The sequence below is a fragment of the Tiliqua scincoides genome, chromosome 1 (genome assembly GCF_035046505.1).
Source record: "Tiliqua scincoides isolate rTilSci1 chromosome 1, rTilSci1.hap2, whole genome shotgun sequence".
NCBI classification, from domain to species: Eukaryota; Metazoa; Chordata; class Lepidosauria; order Squamata; family Scincidae; genus Tiliqua; species Tiliqua scincoides.
Window position 1 is genome coordinate 125963592 of NC_089821.1, and position 22223 is coordinate 125985814.

Genomic DNA, 22223 nt, shown 5'->3' on the forward strand with positions numbered 1-22223 from the left:
TCAAATCCCTGTTTAGACACAGAGCTTCCGAGGTGACCTGGGACCAGTCACTCTCAGCCTCACTTACAGCCCAATCCTTTGCTTGTCTACTCAGAAGTTCCATCAGAGTCAATGGGGCTTACTCCCAGGAAAGTGTGGATAGGATTGGGCTGAGAGTTGTGAGGACAAAAGGAAGGAAGGAACCATGATTTTACAGACCATGGTTTGTAAAAGTACTGTACACCACCCTGAGCTCCTTGGAGAAAGGGTGGCATAGGAATGTGAAAAATAAAAATAAATAAGTTTGTGTGTGTGTATATGTGCAGTGGAACTGGGGGTGCATGTGGTCCACTTTTGCCTCAGTGGTCCATGGGCTCCTAAAGGTTGGGAACCACTGGATTAGACTGAGAGATTATTATTTTCTCAGCACTACATTGTGAGTGTTGTAGCTGTGAAGGGATGTGAATGTGAGATTTCCTGCATGGCTGACAACTTCAGCACTCCATGGCTGACAACTTCAGCTTCACTGTGAAGCTGATGATATAACTTCCTCTAGGATGGTAGGAGGAGGGGAAGGGGTATTAAGAATGTTTGTATACTGTACTGCTTTTCAACAAAAGTAGTTCACAAAGTAGTTTACATAATTAAATAAACAGTTTCCTGTCCCCAAGGGCCTCCCAATCTTAATTTTAAACAGTCATTGAAAAAGATGCTATGCTGAAGTAAGGATAGTCCCAGTCCCTCCCACTAAATAGAATAGGACACAACTTAAAAGGTGTCCTAAGAAGGAACTTCATACTGAAATTTTGGCATCATAGCTTACCTTTCTCCAATATGCTTTGCCTCTTGTGCATTTTGGACTGCTTGCCAGTTTACAAATTCTGTATATCTATCCAAGAAAATAAGCACTGAATTTTTAATAACTTTGACTTTTTAATTCTGTGGTTATAGATTTAAAACAAAAATTGCCTTGCTTTTTAGCTTGCATTCATCTGTACTTGTGTAAATACACATACAACTTTAGTGACACTTATTCATTACAATCAAAGAGAGCCAAATATAACTACCTAGAATTCTCTAATGGACAGTTTGTTCTGCCAGATTCCCAGTCCAAGCTCTGCCTGGAGAATTATGCCCACTCTTAGCAAATTAGCTCCCCTTCTTTCCTCAAAAAATGACCGTGGTTCTGCCCTGCAGTCCTGCTGGACCCCAACTCCAGGGTAGCTTGCCTGTTCAACCTGCAGAGGTCCTCTCTCCTGCCAGCAGCTTCCTACCACTACAGCAGCCCCTTGGTCCTCAGCAGGTCTTGGGCACAGCAGCCACACACCAAACTCCAGGGTCTCCAGCAGTCTGTTCCAGCAATCTCCAAAGTCCATTCACCCATCAGTTCCTCAATCCATTAATCCAGTCCTCAAGCTTTCCTCCTTCTGCTACCCACCCCAAATGTTCCCTTCATCAGGTGCTTTTATGCCTGAGTGCCTTATTGCCTTCAAGTGGCTGCAGCTGTACAGCACACTCCCTGGAAGCCCAGGCCTTACCCTTAAAGGGGCCACTGCTGATACCACATCTACCTCCTCGCCAGGTCTTCTGCAATTCCAGTACCCAGTTCTCCAGTGGTTCCTCCATGGCAGGGTCAGTCCTTCAGATCTGGGTAGCCTCTTCCTTAGGCAGGCAAGTCAGGTTGAAAGTCTTCCTGAGGGGAGAATCACCCAGAGAACTCCCAGACTGACCTTGCCTCGTGGCAAAGGAGATTGGAAGTAATGCGGAAATGGTTTTCATAATAATTAGTTGCACTGTCTCTTTTTCTTAGGTCTCTATGGCAGCAGCTCATGCAACATCATCTGCTCCTACTGTGACCTTAGTACAACTACCAAATGGGCAGACAGTTCAAGTCCATGGTGTTATTCAGGCAGCCCAGCCATCAGTTATTCAGTCTCCACAAGTCCAGACGGTTCAGGTATGTGTAAAAAAATGTTACAAAACCACATTATCTCATGAAGCATAGAAATGCTGGCCAAATTGTTGTGTACTGGGCTTCATTAGTCAGCATGTTCTTTGAAATGATTGACAGGAGGTTCTAAACAATAACTTAATAGGAAATTAACACTCCCTAAAATGAATACAAAGTGGCATGTTCAGGATAAGGTTAGAAGCTTGGAAGCTAAAATGAGTCCACTCCCCATTTCTCTCATATCCTTGAACATTTGAAAATTTAATTGGCCTCACTTTGTTTTATTCTTTTTTCTTGCACATGTCTATGGTCTCTATCAACCGAAATGAAGTTTCTGTACAACAGACAGGCTCTGACTTGAGGTGCACAGATTTGTCAGAAGAGATAGTGATAGTAAACAACAGCTGCTTGCATAAAGAGACCCAGAAGCTGCTGAGTTGGCTTTTGTAAAGGAGCTGTTAAAAAGTATGAAAAAGGTGTAGACTCCAAGATGCTGAATTCTGCTGAGCAACCAGCTGAAACCCCCAAAGTGACGAAGCGAGTTGCCTGGATAACCAGACTATTACCCAGTGAACTGTGAGAGCAGAGTAGAGCAGAGCCTCGGGCTCTGATCCCATTTCTGTGGTAGTAGGAGTGTGTCTTCCAACCTGACTAGATCTTGATGTCTTGTGGGTAAGAGGAAGAGGAAACAGGTGCAGTTTGACAGAGAGCCCTTAAAACCTGGCAGGTGCTGACCAAGGAGGATTCCCCTGCAGATCAGGTAGGAGGCCCGAGATCAGGGTGCTTGACATCATCCTGCCTTCTACATCTGAGGCCTTTGGTGGGAAAGTGGGAGGCAGGGGTCATCCCCACAAGGAGCAACTTAACACAAGATACATTTTTTCCCCCTCAGTTTCTACTGAAATGGTGCATTTGTTTACATGACTAAAAGAATTTGCTTGTGTGAGACTTTGTGTATGTGTGCATCCACACACATACTTATGTTTCTGTTTGTAAATGTACAAAAATGTATGAAAATGATAGTGCAAGAGTTGGTGGCCATTATGATGACTGCACTGTGAAGGTAAACATTTGGAGAAATTGAGGTTTCTATGAGATTTCTCGTGGAATAATGTTGTAAAATCGCATTTAAAAATGGATTTATGTCAGCCTGCCTAAGTAAACCACTGAGTCTAAGAGAAAGGCGGTATATAAATACTGTAGTAAATACATTTACATGTGCATTTTTTTAGTGTGGTCCCAATAGCCAAATTTAGAATTGGTAGTATGGACTCTAGACTACAATACAATTGCCCATCCCCAGTTTAAAATAAAAACTTTTTATTTTACACTGGGTGTTTCAGATACTTCATCTAAAGTTCCAAGTTACTATCAAAGCCCTTTGCTATTAACCATGAAAAAAGAAATAATTGATTGCCCTGCTTTATGCTTCCCAAAAACATCTGACTGGTCTTAATTGGAAACAGGATTCTAGCCTGTAGGGATGCTTAGTTGTATCCAGCAAAGCACTTCTTATGCTCTGAAAAATGGAAGATAAATTTAGGCCCAAATCCTAACCAGCTGTCCTACTGTGACATAGCTGTGCCAGTGGGGCATGTGCTGTGCCCTGCAGTTGGGGGGAAGTCACGGAGGTCTCCTCAAGGTAAGGGAATGTTTGTTCCCTTACCTCGGAGCTGAATTGTCTTTACCTCAGTGCTGAAAAGTTGATTAGGATTGTACCCTTAGTAACTTCTCTTATTGAGAACCAAAGAATCACAAAATGAGCAGATGTCATAAGCTATTTTTTGCGCAACAGTATAAGCAATATTGATTTTTTGTTTCAGTTGACACATCCCTGGAACAATATACTAACCATTGTTCCCCCATGAGCAATTCATGAGGCACCTTTCTAGTGCCTATATCATGTGCCTAATCATTAAAGCTAGATTTCAGATTTACCCTGTTTGATATGTGAAACCCACCAGTGTTCAAATGGCTTGCAGAATGAATGTCTTAACTGCCATGAAACAAGATAAGAAACAGATAGCAAAAGTGTTTGGCATTCAGAACAAGAAGTTTAAAGGCAAGAATGCAGTAGGAATGTTGAACTACTAAGTCAAATGTTTCACAATCCTTTGTAGTTCTTTTGAATAAAGTTTAAACTGACTGTGTACCTGCAGATCCTGAGCTATATATGTCCCAGAGACTTTCTGGGTAATGAGAGTCCTGCCAAATAATGCAGACATTATTTTGTTTGGATTTTGATAAATGGCTTGTAGAAATGAATGTGACAAATAATTTTGTGATAGGAAATTTCATATCCTGTCTAGGCCTGAATACGTTTTATGTATAAAGGATGACCTATAAATATAGGTTGCTGACTGCACTATCACCTTTAAATCTGCCCCTTGTTAAAAATATTTAAAGTGGTAACATGACTATGCTCTTATATCTAGATCTCCACTATTGCAGAAAGTGAAGATTCACAGGAATCTGTGGATAGCGTCACAGATTCTCAGAAACGCAGAGAAATTCTTTCCAGGCGGCCCTCCTACAGGTAGGAATTTAATTTCTGCTGTGGGCATAGAGCAAGTAGACAAATGCAATATTTACTAACTACCCCTAGGGATGTTTTCCCATAATTAGTATATCATGATATGCCAACCAGAAGTAATTTCTGCAGCATTTATAGTTTTTTTTAACCAGTTACGTTTTTGCTGCACAAAACTTTGCAATATCTGCAGCCATAATACATAACAACTGCCAATGTTTGTAGCAGGTTTATTTATGGTTAGGGGGTTTTGGGGGGGGGGGACGACCAACAAAGAACACGAAATGATGAGAATTTCTGCTCAGATTGCAATATAAAATGATCTTAAGGTCAAAATACTAAATAACCACTCATTTCACAAAATAAAAGAGACGTGAATGGGTAGGATACCAGCACTTTACTGTAATCTAGAGGTGAGGCAATTGAGTTCTAAACAGTGATCTGTATGTGATCTTTGATCAGGTGATTGTGCTCAGATCTGGATCTCCCCTCTGCCACAATCCACTCTCTGTAAATGCCTTTTCTGGGGCTTGTCTGTGCGGTGCTGCACTTTTGAGAAGCTTGGAAAACCAAGCAAGGCTCAATGAAGCCTTTCTCTAATTTTTTTTTATTGTACTGTACCTTGAACTGTCACTTTTTTACACATTCTGGTATGCAAAGAGGGATACTATGATTTTAAAAAAATCTGCTTGTCTGTGTCGTGCTGCACTTGGAAAACCAATGAATATATGTATGTTTCATAACGGTCTAAAATGATACAGAGTTCACAGTTGAAATGCTTTTTGTGCTGTTTGTACAGTTTTGAATAAGAATTTGGATAAAAACACATAACATCACAATTTACTATTTTAATTAAGAAATTTTGGAAAAATTTTCACACACCCCCCCCCCCAAAAAGGCACCTCTCCCAAAAAGGCATCCCTATTTTTGGTAGATATCTGTCAATTTTTAGATGAAACCTTGTAGTGTGCCTCATACTATTGATGCTTGATAAATCTGAAATACTGCATTAATATTTTATTGGGTTTACTTCTTTTAAAGTAGTTCTTGTATGTTTTAAAAATGTTTAAAGCACAAGACAGTGGGTACCATATGGAAAGCATTTGCTCTCACATAGTAGTTGGCATCCTTCAGTCTCGGAAGACTATGGTATCGCACTCTGAATAGTGTTCTGGAATGGAGTGTCCTCTCCAGTGTGCGAAGCCTGGGTAAGGTAGATATGGAGGATAGACTGTTACCCAAGCAGCAAATCCCCCGTCTCCACATCGCTGAAATGGTCCAATGGAAAGGCAGAAGCCAATACGGTTGGTTCCAGCGGCGTCGCAGGAGTTGCCAGAACGTGACTGTGTTCAGCCACGAACTGCCTCAGGGACTCCGGCTCTGGATTTTGCCTCAAGGTTGACTCCTGAAGCCTTTTCCATAACTGGATGTAGCCACAAGGCAGTGGAGGTTTGGGATCAGAGTTTTCCTTCTCTCAGATGAGCTGCCTTCCCAGGCTGACGAGTCCCATCTACCCGGTGGCTGTTTAGTCGCCTCTTACGACAAGTACAGCCAAACTGAGGGCCTATTCTTATTCCCAGCCCCCAGGGGAAAGCTCTGGGGGCATCACATAAGCATCTGATATAAACATTTGGTTGTATCATTTTATACTGCTGGCTGAGGTCTGAACCGATCTGGCAGTGACTAACTAGGGACTAGGTCTTAGAATTGTGGTGGCTAGCTGAACAAAAACTTCAATTTAGTGTTCCGCAGCAATAAAAAGCAAATTCTGTCATAAGAATTAAGAGAATGTTTGAAAGAAAGTTGCCAGTATTATGCTGCTTTTATGTAAATATGTGTTGTGGCCACATTTGGAATACTTCATGGTATGAAGTGAAGTTCATACACTTCTAGGTGCCTCATCTCAAAGTGGATACCGCAGAACTGGAAAAGGTACAGAATAAGTATTATCAAGGACTGGAACATTCTCTCCCTTACGAGGAAAGCCTAAAGTGCTTGAGACTTTTTAGTTGAGAGAAAAAGCCAATGAGGAAGACCATGTCAGAGCTTTATGAAATTATGCATAATGTAGAAAAAGTAGGTAGAGAGACCTTTCTGCTTGCTTTCCTATAATGTTAGGCCTTGGAGTTACCCACTGAAATTCATGGGCAATAGATTCAAGGCAAAAAAAAGAAAGAAAGTTTTCTTCACATGGCATATAATTTTATTGATTGCTTCTTAAGATTTGTACTTCACTGCCATGAGCTTTGATGATACCACAGGGTTAGATAAAAGGGATTAGACAAATTCATGCATCATTTATTATAAGCTATTGTTGCAATGAGTAAATAGAGTCTCCATGTTCAGGGGAACTGCTGTCGAGGGGAACATCAGGAGAGAAATCTGGGTTTCCCAGAAGCATCTAGCTGAGCACATTTGGAAATAGGGTGGTTAACTAGATGGAATCTTGGTTTGATGCAGCAGAGCTCTTCTTATGATGAAGTCAACCTATGTGTTATTCTGGATATTATGCAAAATTCGCTTCCCTGTATGTTACTACATAATTTGGCAAACATTGTGATCTTCCAGCACCACTAACCTACTAGAACTGACTAAAATTGCTACAATATGCTTTCTCTTTTAGAAAAATCTTGAATGACTTGTCCTCAGATGCCCCAGGAGTGCCAAGGATTGAAGAAGAAAAATCTGAAGAGGAAACAGCAGCACCTGCCATCACTACTGTCACGGTGCCAACTCCAATATACCAGACAAGCAGTGGACAATACAGTATGTGATTTGTATTTCTTATTTGGCGGGGGGAGGAGCACATCTAAGCCTTAAGATAAAAAAAGAAAGAAAGAAAAATTATTAGTGTTTGTATAACACAGTTTAAGTGCTCACACCAAACGGAATGTGTGGAAAGAAGCCACAGACAATTTCCCATAAACACTGCAGCTGAATAGAAATGTGAATAGCAGTGATTGCAAGCTTTCCACTGCTGCCAAAGGCCAGATCCAATCCCAGCGGTACAGTTGTGCTGCCAAAACTCTGATGAAATGCAACTATGGCACACAAAGGCAACTTGAGCTGCACCAGAAGGAAGGAAGCAGGACTACTAAAGTCTGTTTATGCGCTATCCTAAAATAATTTGTTCATCTACATGGAAATTTAGAACAACCTGGCCCAGCTAAAGGTATGATCATAGAATCAAAGAATGTCAGGATTGGAAGGGATTCTGAAGGTCTTTTAGTCTAGGTCCCCGCTCAGTGCAGTCACCTGCTCCAGCATCCCAGGCAGGTCGGCTGTCTAACCCCTGCTTGAAAACCTCCAGTGAGGGGGAGCCCGCTAATACACAAAGTAGGTTGCTCCAGTGCCAAACAGTTCTTGTAGTTAGGAAATTCATGCCTAGCCTAAATTACTTAGTTTCAGCCATTAGTTCTAGTCCTGCTCCTGGAGCCATAGAGAGCCTTGATACTAACAGGAAGAAGGCTACTGTTACATATGGCAGATAAGAGCAGCTTTGTCCCACTTGCTTAGCGTAGGGTGCTATGTTAGCCACACCTGCTGTCATGACTATCTTGGGTCTGTGAGCATGAGCACTTGAAGTGATAATTATCAGGTGAGAAAAGTTAATCAGTTCTAGTTTACCTTCCATTGACACTGGTTCTGTGATAATTGCTGTGCAGTAGCTATTGCATGTGAGCACACTTCCACGTTCTGGCAGCAGTTATCATGTGAGAAGCATTGCCATGTGGATGATCCTTGCTTGGTAAACTTTCAAGGCTGGGAGGGAGGATTGAGGGCATAGTGCTTGTGATTATTATCTTCTCTGGTCCCCAGTGTGGTCCTGATTTTTTTTTAGGGACTGGTGTTGCTGATATCCACCATCAATATGGCAATGCTGTGCATGCAGGTATTGTCTGCATGAATGGACTGGTGTATATGTGACAGAGCAGAGGAGACTGTACTAGAAGCAATGAATGAAGGACCGCGTGTGAACAATGTTCCTGATGCAGTCTGAATGAAATGTAGTGGACTGAGGAACTTCATGAAAGAGAACAGGCATTAGTAAACTATAGTGAGAGAATAAACTGAAGAGGAGAAACTGTATGAGAAGAACAAAAAAGAACTGAAATGAAGTGACAGTAGGGAAGGACATAGTAGAGTGGAAGGTTGATGGAGAAAAGAGTGTAAATAGAAGGGCAAAACAGAGAACTGTAGAAAGCAACATGAAAAATTATTAACCATTAGAGTGAACAGAGCTTGCCCTAATTATGTCATGTTATTTGACATTAATTTTCTATAAAGAACAATGTATTTTTTCACATTAGTAGAAAGTTCAGGAGTCACACAATAAATGGTAGGAAAAATCAGAGTTCAAGGAGTTTCACTTGGACTGTTGAGTATGAATTGTAAATATGAAATATCACACCAGTCTAGTTTAATGTGCACATCAAATTATACTTTTTTACACGTTGAACAGAAATGAAAATGTCCTTCTTCGGAAGTGTGCTATTCAACAAAATGTGGAACAAAATATTCATCATTGTGGAAAATATTCCACAGTGTGGACTGTGGAAGCTGACATTTACTGATCAAAAGCCAGATTTACCAGCTCATCTTTCCAAGCCAGTTTCAGAAGTGAAAAGAAAAGCCAGCTACATGTATTTCTTGCATAATAAAAGCTTTTCTTTAAAAAAAGGGGCTTTCCAAAAATGCATGGGCAGACTGAGCTCCAGCCCTGGTGTGAGAAACAAAGACTCAGCATTGACAAAGCAGTGATATTGTGCTTTACTGTAACCTGCATAGCCATTTCCCATGTGAAATGCTGGATTTTAGCACCAGGGCAGTGTCCCCTGTATGGAGTGCTGCAATGGATGAAAATGATTCAGAGCATAAGTATAATCGTATACAAAGTAGGGCATGGAGCTTGTAGCAAACTGACTTTCAGACTATTCTTCTGACAGAATGACTACATGTTGGAAGCAGTTGTGTGCATGATGTTAAGAAAATTAATATTCTAACTGCTGGCTCACATCTGCCTGGTTTCAGTTGCTATCACCCAGGGAGGTGCAATACAATTAGCTAACAATGGCACAGATGGAGTACAGGGCCTCCAGACTCTGACCATGACCAACGCAGCTGCAACCCAGCCTGGTACCACCATTTTACAGTATGCACAGACCACTGATGGGCAACAGATTCTTGTACCTAGCAATCAAGTTGTTGTACAAGGTAAGATAAGATAATTACTAAGTGAATTGCACAAGACTAATACCAGCTGCACTTAAGTTGTGAAATTAATATATCTCTTGAACAGTGGTTCCCAAACTGTACTGCATCACCTGAGGTGGACTCAGAGGGGCACCACAGGAAGTCCCCTGCGGCCTCTTCTTCCTGGGCACTGCCATCTTGGATCTCGCAAGAATTGCAAAAGATCTCGCACAGTCTAAGTTGGCGGCACCTGGGAGAACTGGGAAGAAGCGGCCTCTCTGTGACCACAGTAAATTTGGGAACTGCTGCTATTGAGAATCATGTTGTTTATATGAAAATAGTGAAGCATAACACTTTGAGCAAAGATCTGTTTCTGAGAAGGGTGCAGAATATTCTATTGTCTCTGGAAATATTGAGCTTTATACCAAAACTGTTAGTCTTAGGGCACAATCCTAACCCCTTATGTCAGTGCTTTCATAGCACTGACATAAGGACAGTGCAATTGAGGTAAGGGAACAAACATTCCCAGACTTTGAGGAGGCCTGCATGAGTGACACCCAACTGCAGGATGCAGCACATGTCCCATTGGCACCGCTAAGCCAGTGCTGGAAAGCACTGACATAAGGGGTTAGGATTGCGCTCTTAGTTAGACAATAGATCTGAATGCTGCTATTTAGAATCTGGACAGTAGTCCATAACTGAACAAGATCGTTGCATTTGTCCTTTCCAGTTTGGTTTCTAGTACTGCCAAGGAGTGTTTGGGAATGATTACCTATTAGTCATGAGAACATTCTTTGCTTTTGAAGCCATGAGTTTTTGAAAAGCTAGTTTGATAGATTGGAGTAGCCACAGTGGATAGAACCAGTCCTGCTGTTGAGATTCCTATGACGTCCGTTAAATTAAGGTGAACTAAATGTGGCCATTCACTAACAGAAAACATGCTCCAACCAAACTTCAGGAGAAAAAAAGCCATGTGTTTGAAGAAGGTGGAAAATACAGAGGCAGGCATATAGTGAGAAGACAACCACCTTGCCAGTCAAATGTGGAATAAGAAGGGTGCAGGCAGCAGGGATGGGCACAAGTCCTGAAGACTTGAGTTGCGAAAAAACATATTTTCTGTGACTCCTTTCAACTTGAGCTACATGCAACTTGACCTGACTTGCTACTCAGGCTCTGACCCAGAAAACAGTCATGACTCATGACTCATGTCTCTGAAAAGAGTCATGAGCAAGTGTGATTGCTTCCATTTTTATTTTTTTGTTGCCCCAAAAGACTTCATGGGTGATTTGAAAGCCAGTATTCAGACCAGTGCAAGCAGCAGACTTGGTTGAAAAGGGGGAGGTAGGCTCCAGGGGCAGGGGTTTTAGAAGGGAGGAGGGAAGCGTAATGGGGGGAGGAACCAGAAGAAGACAAGGCAGCCTGGGGAGGGGGGCTCTCCTGTCCATCTTGGAAGGAATGGTTGATTGATTGGCCAAATGAATGACCCAGTTTTTTTCTCTGGATGATGGAGGGAAGAAGGAGGAGCCCAATGGAGGGGGGAGGGGGTTCTTGCAATAGGAACTAGTAGCTGGATAAGTCCAGGAAAGGGGCAAAGGAGGCAGGCAAACCTGGGGAGTGGCATTTCCTAGCAACAGAAGAGGAGGAAGGAAGCCCCATTGACAGCAGCGGGACTTCTGAGTAAACCTGCAAAGGATTGGGTTGTAAGCCTCCTGGCAGCTGCAAGGAACCCTCCCTCCTACCTGCCGCTTCTGTCTCTTTGTGCTGTCCATCCTCTCCCACATTGCTGAGCTCTGATATCTCCCTGTTGGTCCATGGCATGCTGCTTGGCACTCCTTCTGAAAGTGGAATCTGGAGTCATGATGTGAACGAGGGGGTGGTTGGGGTTGTAAGGAACCTTTCACTGCACTGCCACACTCAAATGACAGCAGAGCTTTCGTTTACATCAGGGTTCTCCAGACCCTGTCCCGTGGGCCAGATACATTACCGTGCCTTTTCCCTCCCCCATGTGAACAGTGCTTACCATTCTGCAGGAGAGCTATCTTTCCCCACTGCTCATCTACCCTAGACTGAACTCCAGCCCGCCGCTTACATATTCCGTTGCCCCAGCAACCACTGCACCTCAATCTTTGAGCAGGCGGGCAGACTGGAGCTCAGTTTGGGGAAGATTGGCGACAGGGAAAGACAACTCCCTGGTGGAACGGTACGCTGCAGTCATGCTGGGGACGCCTTTCCCATTGCGCATAATATGAAATGGAATGAAATTGAAAGAAAATGGTGGCCAAAGTGAAGGATGTCAACTTAAGTGAGAACGCTGATTCACACGCACACACACCAGCACTTCTGTTTTTTCTGTGGAGCTGCACCTGACTCGTGGCTTGAATCACCTTTCAAAAAGACTCTGACTTGAGTCAAAATGACTCTAAAAATGCCTCTGGATGGGTCATGACAGCCACTTGTTATGACTTGTGAGCGAGTCAAGTCACGGGGATGGAGACTCACGATTCAACTTGCAGCTCGGTGCAGTTACATCCCTGGCAGGCAGGAAGCAACAGCTATGGCTACAGGCAAGGGTGATGGAAGTTGCAAAGAGGACCAGAGGCAAGTTGGACTTAATATAGAGAAGCCAAGTAGGATGTCCTTTGAGAGAGTAATGGGAGAAATTGGAGGATTATTTGAAAGGTGTCAACAGTGGACAGGAATGGGCTAAGCAGCAGAGGAAGAAAGTAGTAAAAAGCAGAGAAGGAGTAGGGGTGGGCAGAAGCATTGCTGGCATGTTCTGAGGACATGTAAATGTAGCCATACTACATGGTACAAGCTTTATACATTTACAGTGTGCATGGGAGCAACATGACCATGCCACTTCAGATAACGTGAGAAGAAGCCCTCTGTCAGAATGGGTGTGTTATTCACACCGTTTTAATAATAATAATAATAATAATAATAATAATGTAGTCTTCCAGAGCTGTTGAATCCAATACTTTTCTCCCCCTTGATGCTTTTTCCTCTTAGCTGCCTCAGGAGACGTTCAGACCTACCAAATTCGCACAGCACCAACAAGCACCATTGCACCTGGTGTAGTCATGGCATCCTCCCCAGCACTTCCAGCTCAGCCAGCAGAGGAAGCAGCAAGAAAGAGGGAAGTTCGTTTGATGAAGAACAGGTTTGTGTGCTGCATTAATGTGGAATCCATTTTCATTTTCTATTTACAGACTGTAATATAGGAATGCACTGTATATCGATGTTCCAGTGAATTAACAACCACATATACAATGGTGGTCCTGCCAAACCCACTGGGCTAGCTTTCCTTCCTTACTGGCTCAACTGGATAACCGGCACTTCACAAACTTTCTGTGTGCACTTTTGCTGGCTCGCTGCCTTCTTCCTGGTTTCCTGGCCCCGCAGTGCATTCTGGAATATTACATGGCTATTGCAAGGCATTCTAGGCACGACTCAGCGGCCGTTAGCATTGTCCAGGCAATGATGGATGCACCTAATGAAGAAGTTTTCAGAGCATAACCCTGTTAAGCAGCACTTACCTGTATATAACTGTGGGCAGCCCAATTCTTACTTGCGCTGGAGCAGGCAGGCCAGCAGACCTGTGCTGCATCCAACACAAGTTTGGGGCCAGAAGTGGTGCAACCCAAGGAAAGGGAAAAACTTCCCCCTTTCCTTATGTCACACTACAGCAGCCCCAGTGAGTCTACTCAGATCCAAGCAGAATGGAGCAGCTAGGGGCTGCGTTGTACTGCAGGTAAACAGGGTCAGGATCTGGCATAATCGCCGGATCCTGGCCCTGTCTCTCTCTCCTTGCCTGTCCACCCTCCCCTGTCCCATGGTTGGCTCTAAGTACTTTAGGATACAATCCTAACTGCGCCTTGGGCCAGCGCAAGTCCCTTGCACCAGCCCAGGAGGGTCACAAATGTGTCATAAAACATGTTTGTGCTTCCTTGAGAGTCGGCTGGGCTGGTGCAGGGATATGCACTGGTCCATGGAGGCTGCATCCAGCCTCTGCACCAATTTGGGAAGGGGGTTGCATCGGCTGAACTTGGCTGACGCAGGAGCCTGGGGTGGGCAGAGTGGAGCCAGGAGGGAGGGATTCCGGGGTGGAGAATGCCACCTCCAGAGGTAGTGCAAGTCCAAGGAGACCCATTGGGCTGGGTGGCTTACCCAGGGGTAAGAGGAACAGTCTCCCCTTGCCTCTGACTGAGCCACTTCAGGTCCCAGTCTTGCACTGTTAGTGAATACTACTTTTTCAAGAAGTTTTTTTTCTTTAGTATTTAACTCTGAAGTAAATTTGAACTCAATAAAAATATATTTTATTTAAAGATTTGTATCCCACTCCTTCCCCTGATGACGGGGTTCTGGGGCAGCTTTACAATATTCATTAAAATATAAAGGTAAAGCCAGAGAAAACACCATAAAAACATGTCCAACAAGGAAGTAAACATAATTTGCAGCATCAGTAATTTTAAAGATCTCTAAAAATAGCAGAAGCTATTTATAGAATTGCATGTCTAGAGAGTCATTTTTACCATCACCCTCAAATTTGTGTTCTGTTCAGATACTTGAGGCTAAAGAACTGAAGTTTAAAATCTGTATCATATTTACATATTGTTCTGAGTTTGCATATCCTGTTTTGTCTGCAGGGAGGCAGCACGCGAGTGCCGCAGGAAGAAAAAGGAATATGTCAAATGTCTAGAAAACAGAGTGGCTGTGCTTGAAAACCAAAATAAGACATTGATTGAAGAGCTCAAAGCACTTAAGGACCTTTATTGCCACAAATCGGATTAATTTTCAATGCCCATTTTTGGTTTGTTAATGTGGGATAAAGACTGGTTTGGTGACAGCCAGAAAGACAAAGGGGACTTTTTATTTTCTAAACATTTCTTTTTTTTCTACGCGCAAAACTGCCTGACAGCAACTGCAGAATTTATTTCATCTGTGCTTTGCATTAAACTGTGAATGTTGAAACACCTGCCTTCACTTCTCCCCCGATTTCCCCCCACAAAATTACTTTCATCACAGTGCATCCTGAGTGTGAAGAAAAAGAACAGACTTCCTCATCTCCCACCCTCTTCCAGGAGTAAAAATGTTCACTTGTGAAGTTAATATGGGGAGGGTGTATTTTGTAATGATTTCAAGAGTTAGCGCTGAGCTCGTCTGAATGCTCGTCTCTCAGTCACTCCAGCTCTGCCCTGAAGTATTCGGTGGGCCACATCCATAACCAAGGTATGATGCCCTAAGGAAGAAGTGGTTGCCAAATAGTTGTGTGGTTTCAAACGTCCATTTTCAAACTGTTAGAGCTGTGTGGTGGGATAAACCCAAAGGTAATTTAGTCAGGTATTTTGGTATGGAGTAGTAGGAGGGAATGATTGAACATACTGGGAAAGGCTGTTATGGTTACCTGAAAGCCCCATTTTGGTTTTTAGAAGTCTTTTCACACCATAAAGATTATTATATTAATTTTGGTTTCATAATTTTCTGTAATTTTTATGATGAAGTTTCATAGATTCAGTCTTCTGGTGCACTTCAAGAAATCACAAAATATCTTTGATAATTCTGACTGGGCATGAACTCCTATGAAGTAGTAGAATGGGAACAGTACAGTTGGAAGTTTAGATGACCATGACACTATCTCAAATAATACATTAAAGCACTGCAATTTTGTTTTTGTTTTATCCAGAGGCAAAGTTACCCAAGGCAACTATTAGCAGAAGCATAGCCAACACAATGTAAACTTGCGTTGAAGAAGGAAAAAATTACCTGGGCACCTCAAATCCTCTTAAATAATTGGCCATCCTAACTAATGCCATTCAAATACTATTTTTTGTAAATTGTATATTGAAAGGCCATCAGTTTTTCTTTAGTGCTTGAAATCTTACTTGATGTGATAGCCTCAAAAAGGAATAAATGATAATTCTTTCAGTGTAGAATAGCAAATGACATGGTACAGAAAAATGTTGGCTAGAAATCTACACATATGGTGCAAAATTTACCCAGGCAACTGGCTCACCAAATACTGTCAGCCAGGCCTTCAACACACGTCAGCTGAGTAAAACTCTCTGTAGCTTGGGAATTGAATTGTAACTATCCAAGTGAAAGTTGCTCATTGTAAAGATGTACATAGACCCTGAAGGAGCAATAATGGAGCAGAATTTCCTTTGTTTATAAACAAAAGATATATGCTTGATGGGGAGAGTAACCGTATCATTAGATAATGTGCATTTATTCTAAATCTTTACTCCTAGCAGTTTTTTGATGCTCTTGTATACAAGTAAGCCATGTATACAAACTTGCACTGATTCCTGATGGAATATTAGTAGATTATCTAAAGGGTGATTAAAAAACAACAGGACATATTTGGGATTTTTCTTCAGTACAGTTGAACATCTGTAGCAATGTTAAAGGCTAATCATTATATTTTAAGGAGGGTATTGGTTTTCCATGAGAATTAAGAGCAAAGTTTAATCCTCATAGTTATATAGAGTCGGGATACCTTCAGGTCAAATTTTGTTTGCATAAACAGATGTTACAAAACAATAACTTCTTAGAATTTGAAAATTTACATGTTCAAACCTCATATTTTAAGCAGCCTATTTCTATTTGCTTGGCAAAATTGTTTTTCTTTTTTTAAAAAAAATAGAGGTATCTTGAACGTGTTTGTAAAGTATTTTCTGTCTGGATTGTGAGCCTCCTTAAACAAGCTGGATGAAACAGGACATAAATGTACAAATTAATATGTAAGTGAAGCAGTTGGGAAACCTTTTGAATTGCACATAATGATCCTCCAAATAAGCAGATTCTTGCAGTGATTTGGGAGCAACAATTATGGAGAACTTGAATCCACAACTTTTACCTGCATTGTGGGGTACAGTTGTGTGTGCGGGTGCACGTGTGTCCCTGAAATTCTGGTCAAATCATGACCTCTGTTGATTTTGCAGGTGTGATTCTTATATTGCTCATCTCAGTGAAAACCACTGTATGTGACATTCTTGGTTTAGGAAATTTTGAAAAATCCTCCAGTTAAAGCTAAATATTTCTATATCAAGCACTCTGTATAAAATGATGCAATAATCCAAGATTTATATAGACAGTATAAAAAAAAAAGCCACTGGAAAAATCTGCACCATTTTAGCACCCTCTATAATTTACTGAGACATTTCTATCTCAGCAGATAGTCACCAGCAGAGTAGGTTATTGTGGAAATGCCTATCCTAGATGTGTGTGTGTCTTTCCAATATGCAGTTTGTCTATAAAGGGGGCTCAATAGAGATATGTTTGCAAAGTATCTGTTGTGGCAGTTCTATAGGTAAATTCAGGGTTTAATTCTGGAATCTTTCACCAGCAATAAGATAATATTTCAGTCAATTTTTACTCATTCAGTACTGAGATATCTGGTCATTTGGTTTTCTTTTGCATATACTAATGGTGATTTCATTAACCCATGTACAGAGCTAGTTAGTTTATCTGAAACATGCTTTGCAGTTCTAACACCCAAAATGAACAGAAGACAGTGTTTCAAAACAACCCAACTACTCAATTTCTGTATTACTAATTTATTGAGTTAATGCATAGCTGTGTTAATTCAGCTATTGTACATTTGGTCCCTTTGCTGCATAACAGAAAATGTTGCTAACGTATTCTAAGTTTGTTGTCAGGCTTAACTGAAAAAGAGGCATAGAAAGGGCTAGCTCCATTACTGTCATCATACACAGAATTGGTTTCAAGTACAGTTTCTATACTTTACAGAAGAAAAGGTACCACAAAGGCAGTTAAGATATTGCCCAAGGTGTTTTCTTAACTTAGATATTCTTGGGAAATGCTTATGTATAAAATATGTACATATATAAAATATATATACACAGTATATAATCTATAGCTCTGAGAGCTTTTAAGTCAGGAATGCTGAGTATTATAGTATATTGAGGTCAGAAAAAAGTTTTACTGTGTGTGTGTGTGTGCGCGCGCGCGTGCTTAAAGGTTACCCTCCCCCAGTTGTTTGAGCTTATTGATTTATTTTGTACTGTTGTTCAGTTATGCATTTTCACTTTTATTTCATGGTGATTTGTCATTTTTTTAAAAAGATGTTGAATTATGAAACAATATCAACTGTTTAAAGTTCCTCTTGTCCCCAACATCTTCACTTTATGCTTTGTCTCTTTGGCAGCTAGGCACTAGGGCAAAAACAATTGGAAAATATTTGGGCTCTGTGAAGGGAACTAATGAGGCCTTTTGCTTTTTTTTTTTTTCACTTGCCCCTTTAAGAAAAAGGATTAAGATTTTGTGTGATTCTGCAGCAGCTTATCCCAGACTTTAGCAGTTGTCAGTAGCATTGGTTGAATGTGAAAGTACACTTGTGTCAAAACAGGTTTGGTGGTTCGAGTAATTGTTTCAGAAACCACTGTCTTACCTGGTACTAAATAATGATGAGAAGGGGGATCAACATAAGCAAAACTGAGAAACACAGTTGGCATCCTTGCATGATGTTTATACTGCGGGGCTGTACATCAGGCTGCAGGTTGGGGACTGAATGTTTGAATGCCTCCTCAAGTAAAGAAGTGCAGGTTATTACCAAAAAACAACCTAGTATATCAGAGAGAAGATATATATCAGAATATATATCTAGTATAGTCTTCTTTCTGGCTTCCTAGTTCTTTTAACAGAGAATTTTTACTTGTGGGGGCAGTCAAGCACTAAGTCCCTCACCGGAAGCATTACAGTCTAATATATATTTGAGGCCACTAATCATGTACCTTGGCTTTTATTTCATCTGATGAGTTTCTAGCATGGTTACTGCAGACCTGCTATCTTTCTGAATCTCATCACTCTTAACTAATGAACTGGCTCTCTCTCAGGATAACCCTTGAAGCAGGTATTCTTGCAGAGGAATCTGCACAAGGCAGTACCAAATATTTAGGTGTTAGAATATTTGGAGAAGATTCCCATTATTCTAATGGAAATGGAAATGCAATGCATACTAACACATGATTAGAGGGGCAATCATAAAGAGTAAGGGAAATTAAATGTCAGTGATGGTAGCTCCATATTGTAGTTATAATTGGATTAGTTATAATTCCATGGAAAAAAATAGAAAATGATCATGTGTGCTTTACCAAGGGATGCAACTGCATATCTTAACTAATCAGATATTTCTTAAAGCACAACTCCTGAATTTTCCCAGTGGCAATTGAGGCATGTTAATATTAGCTATACACATTTTAATGTAAGATGGGGTTTTCTTTGGACATGTACCGTAACCCATGATTTGTGTATGCTATGAACAGATTTTCTTGATTCTTTCAATTTACTAGATAAAGTCCCAGTGAATTTTAAACATGTTCAGAAGCACAGCTAGTTTGGGACTGTTAAACAAATGAATGGTGCTGAAATTTTAGCGGTCCACTGCTTAGTGATACATTTGACTTCCATGCTTAACATAGCTTAAATAATTACATGATTTTATAGCAAAATGAAAAATCAATGTTAAGAATGTAACTGTAAATAGTTCAGGCTGAAATGTTTTGTTTTTTTTAATGTGTGTAAAGCACAGTCCAGACTAGGCAGGCAAAATGTTTAGCACAAAAAACATCTTTGTTTTTGGTACTGCAAGTGCAGGCCCCTGCCAGTCTAAAGTAAGCTTTCATGCCACTTTAAGGCTTGTTTCCACAGTCAGGAATTCCTGGGATTGATTCAGGATTATGATTGTGAATGTTGTCCCCTGTTTACTTCTGCAAGGAACCTTATGACACCGTGCTGCACCTTCTTGCTCACTTTCTCAGGTTTTGTGAACATATAACATTTTACCATTATGCTTCTGTATCAAGTGATATAGAGCATTTATTTCTGGGATTCTAGATTTAGAGTATCGGGGGGGGGGTCTGCAGCCTAACTCAGTTTTATGAGAAGGCTGATGACAACTAAGCTGGACTAAAGCTAATTTAGTCCTGGGTATATGCTGCAAAACCTAAGCATCAAAGTCTTGTAGTTACCATGCATTTGCAGTGTGGCCCACCCAGTCATAATTGCGTGCCCTCAATAATGACTGTGATGGTGTTCGTGTGTGTCCACTTAACTCCACAATGAAACAGAGGCAACCCACACACCCTAATTATTTGAGGGTTTTTTTTAGCTCCACTAGCTTTGACCTGTTGATGATCATGTAAAGAAATCAGAGAATGATGCAAGAGTTCATTTCAAATATCTCATCGTGTCAACAAGCATTTGCTATACTGAAAATTTTTATCAAAGTCAGTCACTTGAGTCTCAGTCTTACCAGATATCTATAATGTGAGGGACAATCTGAGAGAGAGTGAAAAAGGAGAGGAGGGGAATGGGACGATTTGGCTTTCATCAGAAAGTCCATAATAAATAATTGAGGGATAGTTTACAAAACTGACACCAATGTCTACACGCTGTACTTTGCCACTCCATGTTTGTGTAATACATTTCTTTTCTATTTTGAAATAAGAAGAAACTAAAGTGTAGCCCTTTTCTTCCATTTAGAATCTTATTCTATTGCATATATAAAGGAGCACTATGGTGTGGAGGGAGAAAGTTGTGCAACTTGAGCACCTTTTTCTGTAAAGTTTCTGATGTGCTCAGATAGAAGTCTTCACATTAAGAATATACAATGTGTGAAACATCTTTAGAATAATTGGGAAGTTTCTGGAATGGGGGCAACTGTGTTCTTTTTATTTAATAGAAATGGCAGAATTTACCCTCTCTGCATTTCCAATTCTTTATCCAAAACAATCAGCACAAAACAGGGTATTGAACTTAAAAAATACATTTTGTTGAAATCAAATTACTACTCAAAAATACGTACTGGAGTTGGATGGAGTTCATTCACAATTCCCTACATTCTAGAAACATACTTGTTTTAATTTTGTAATTTATCCTTTGTGCTTTGGGTTTTTTTTTAAATGTCCTGAGTTCTATTGCATTTTATTAACATTGTGTACATACTAACTGCTTTGTGTTTCAGAATGCTAGTAATTGCTTTGTATATTAAAGTGATCCTTGTGAATTTGTGAATTATTGTCATAAAAGTGCTTTTTCTTACTGTAAAATTTGTGGTATAAACTGTCATAACACCCTTTTTACACATTTATGTGCCGACACATAAACATGCTTTTAAAATCTTTCCAAGTCTCTTTTTTCAAAGGGAGGGGTCACTTGTTTAGATGCTGTGGCTTTAGCAACAGTTGCCAAGCAGCCCATTAGAAATAAAATATAGAAATAAAAATACTTTCGACTTCTTTGAAACAAGTCAGAACAGTTTTGTTCCTATTTTTCTAATGGGATGCTGAGGTGCACAAGAACTTTGTAGTTCCACGGAGCTGTTGGACTTCCTTTGATAGCCTTTCAAATTCCATACCAGGAAGATAGCATAGATGGGGGTTAAGCCTGCAATCTTTTGCACTCTTGCCTGAAAGGAAGGCCTGCTGAGTCAACATGCATAGGATTGTGTTGCATGTTACTTCAGTGTTCCACTCAAACGCCCAATAAATAAAACATAACCAGTATAGAGATTGCACATGTAGACCAGGAATTTTCTAAATGTGCTCTCCTGATCTGTGAAGACCTATTTCCGTTATCAGTTATCACTTAGCACAGAGAGTGAGTAATGGGCAGCCCAGCTGGCCCAGCAGGGCCTCATGGTCTGCACTGGATCCAGTGCTGCTCAGGGGATGGCTGAAGGTCTTAGGGTAAGGGGACATATTTTCCCCTTTACCCCAAGTAAAGCCCCAGCCATCCCTATTGGCTTCTCAGATGCATGCCAGCTATGTAACTGGTGCAAATCTGGAAAGCCCTGTGTAGGACTGCCTAGCCCCAGAAGGAGGTTAGGATACAGGAGAGGAGGCCAATCCTGCCTCCAGGCCTGTCCCACCCTGTTTCCCTACCCACACACCCCAAAATGCCTTCACCTCCAAAACACTCTCCCAGCACCCATGCTGCCCAGCACAAGCCTACCTGCTCCAGCCAATGCTGCTCTTGGATGCAGCATTCACAGGCCAGTACAGGTCATTAAAAAAATTTTAAGTGTTAAATAAAGCACCATGATTCCTCCTGGCAGCAGGTTCCTAACAGATTCCATGGGGTTTTTTTTTCCCCTCAGTGCCCAAGATCTGCCTAATGCATTGTGGAGAAAGCCATGGAGGCTGCCAGGACAGAAGCCTTTTATAGTTGTTGTTTTTTTCTTAGAAAGGAAAAAAAAATGTTGCTGCTCTGCCATGCTACCCATCCCCTCATTATGAAAACAAATGAGGTCTGAATGAACCAAATGGTTCATATGCTGTTTGGGGCCCCATAGGCATTTCCTTCATAAAAGCAGAAAATGAGACCCAGTGGAGTCCATTTGGTTCAATTTTCCATTCATTCTTACAGCCCAATCCTAATCATCCTAATCATCCCAGCTCCTGCTGGATCAGTGGGACCAAAGTGGCTACTGCTGTATCCAGCGGGTGCAGGGAGTCTCCTTGGGGGAAGGGGACTTTTGTCCCGCAATGGGGCTTCTCAAGTTTGCACCAGCTATTTTGCTTGTACAAACTTGAGACACTGTCGGGCTTT

At 41.3% G+C, this 22223-nt stretch overlaps 1 protein-coding gene across 3 annotated transcripts in view; it reads left to right on the plus strand.

Annotated features, from left to right (window-relative positions):
* The window catches only part of CREB1 (cAMP responsive element binding protein 1), a 43194-nt gene extending 22415 nt beyond the window's left edge, over window positions 1-20779 (plus strand). Inside the window, exons 3-10 of one of the 3 annotated variants that reach the window (XR_010794323.1) lie at window positions 1790-1936; window positions 4366-4466; window positions 7084-7226; window positions 8302-8352; window positions 9492-9674; window positions 12663-12813; window positions 14300-14882; window positions 15337-20779. Coding sequence is in view for 2 of the 3 variants with exons in the window: in XM_066624125.1 (XP_066480222.1) it covers window positions 1790-1936; window positions 4366-4466; window positions 7084-7226; window positions 8302-8352; window positions 9492-9674; window positions 12663-12813; window positions 14300-14444 (921 nt within the window). In the remaining variant the exon portion in view is untranslated. Of the gene's footprint in view, window positions 1-1789; window positions 1937-4365; window positions 4467-7083; window positions 7227-8301; window positions 8353-9491; window positions 9675-12662; window positions 12814-14299 lie in introns of all 3 variants that reach the window. The other 2 variants (XM_066624125.1, XM_066624246.1) reach the window with 2 other exon arrangements.
* Window positions 20780-22223: the final 1444 nt, after the last annotated feature.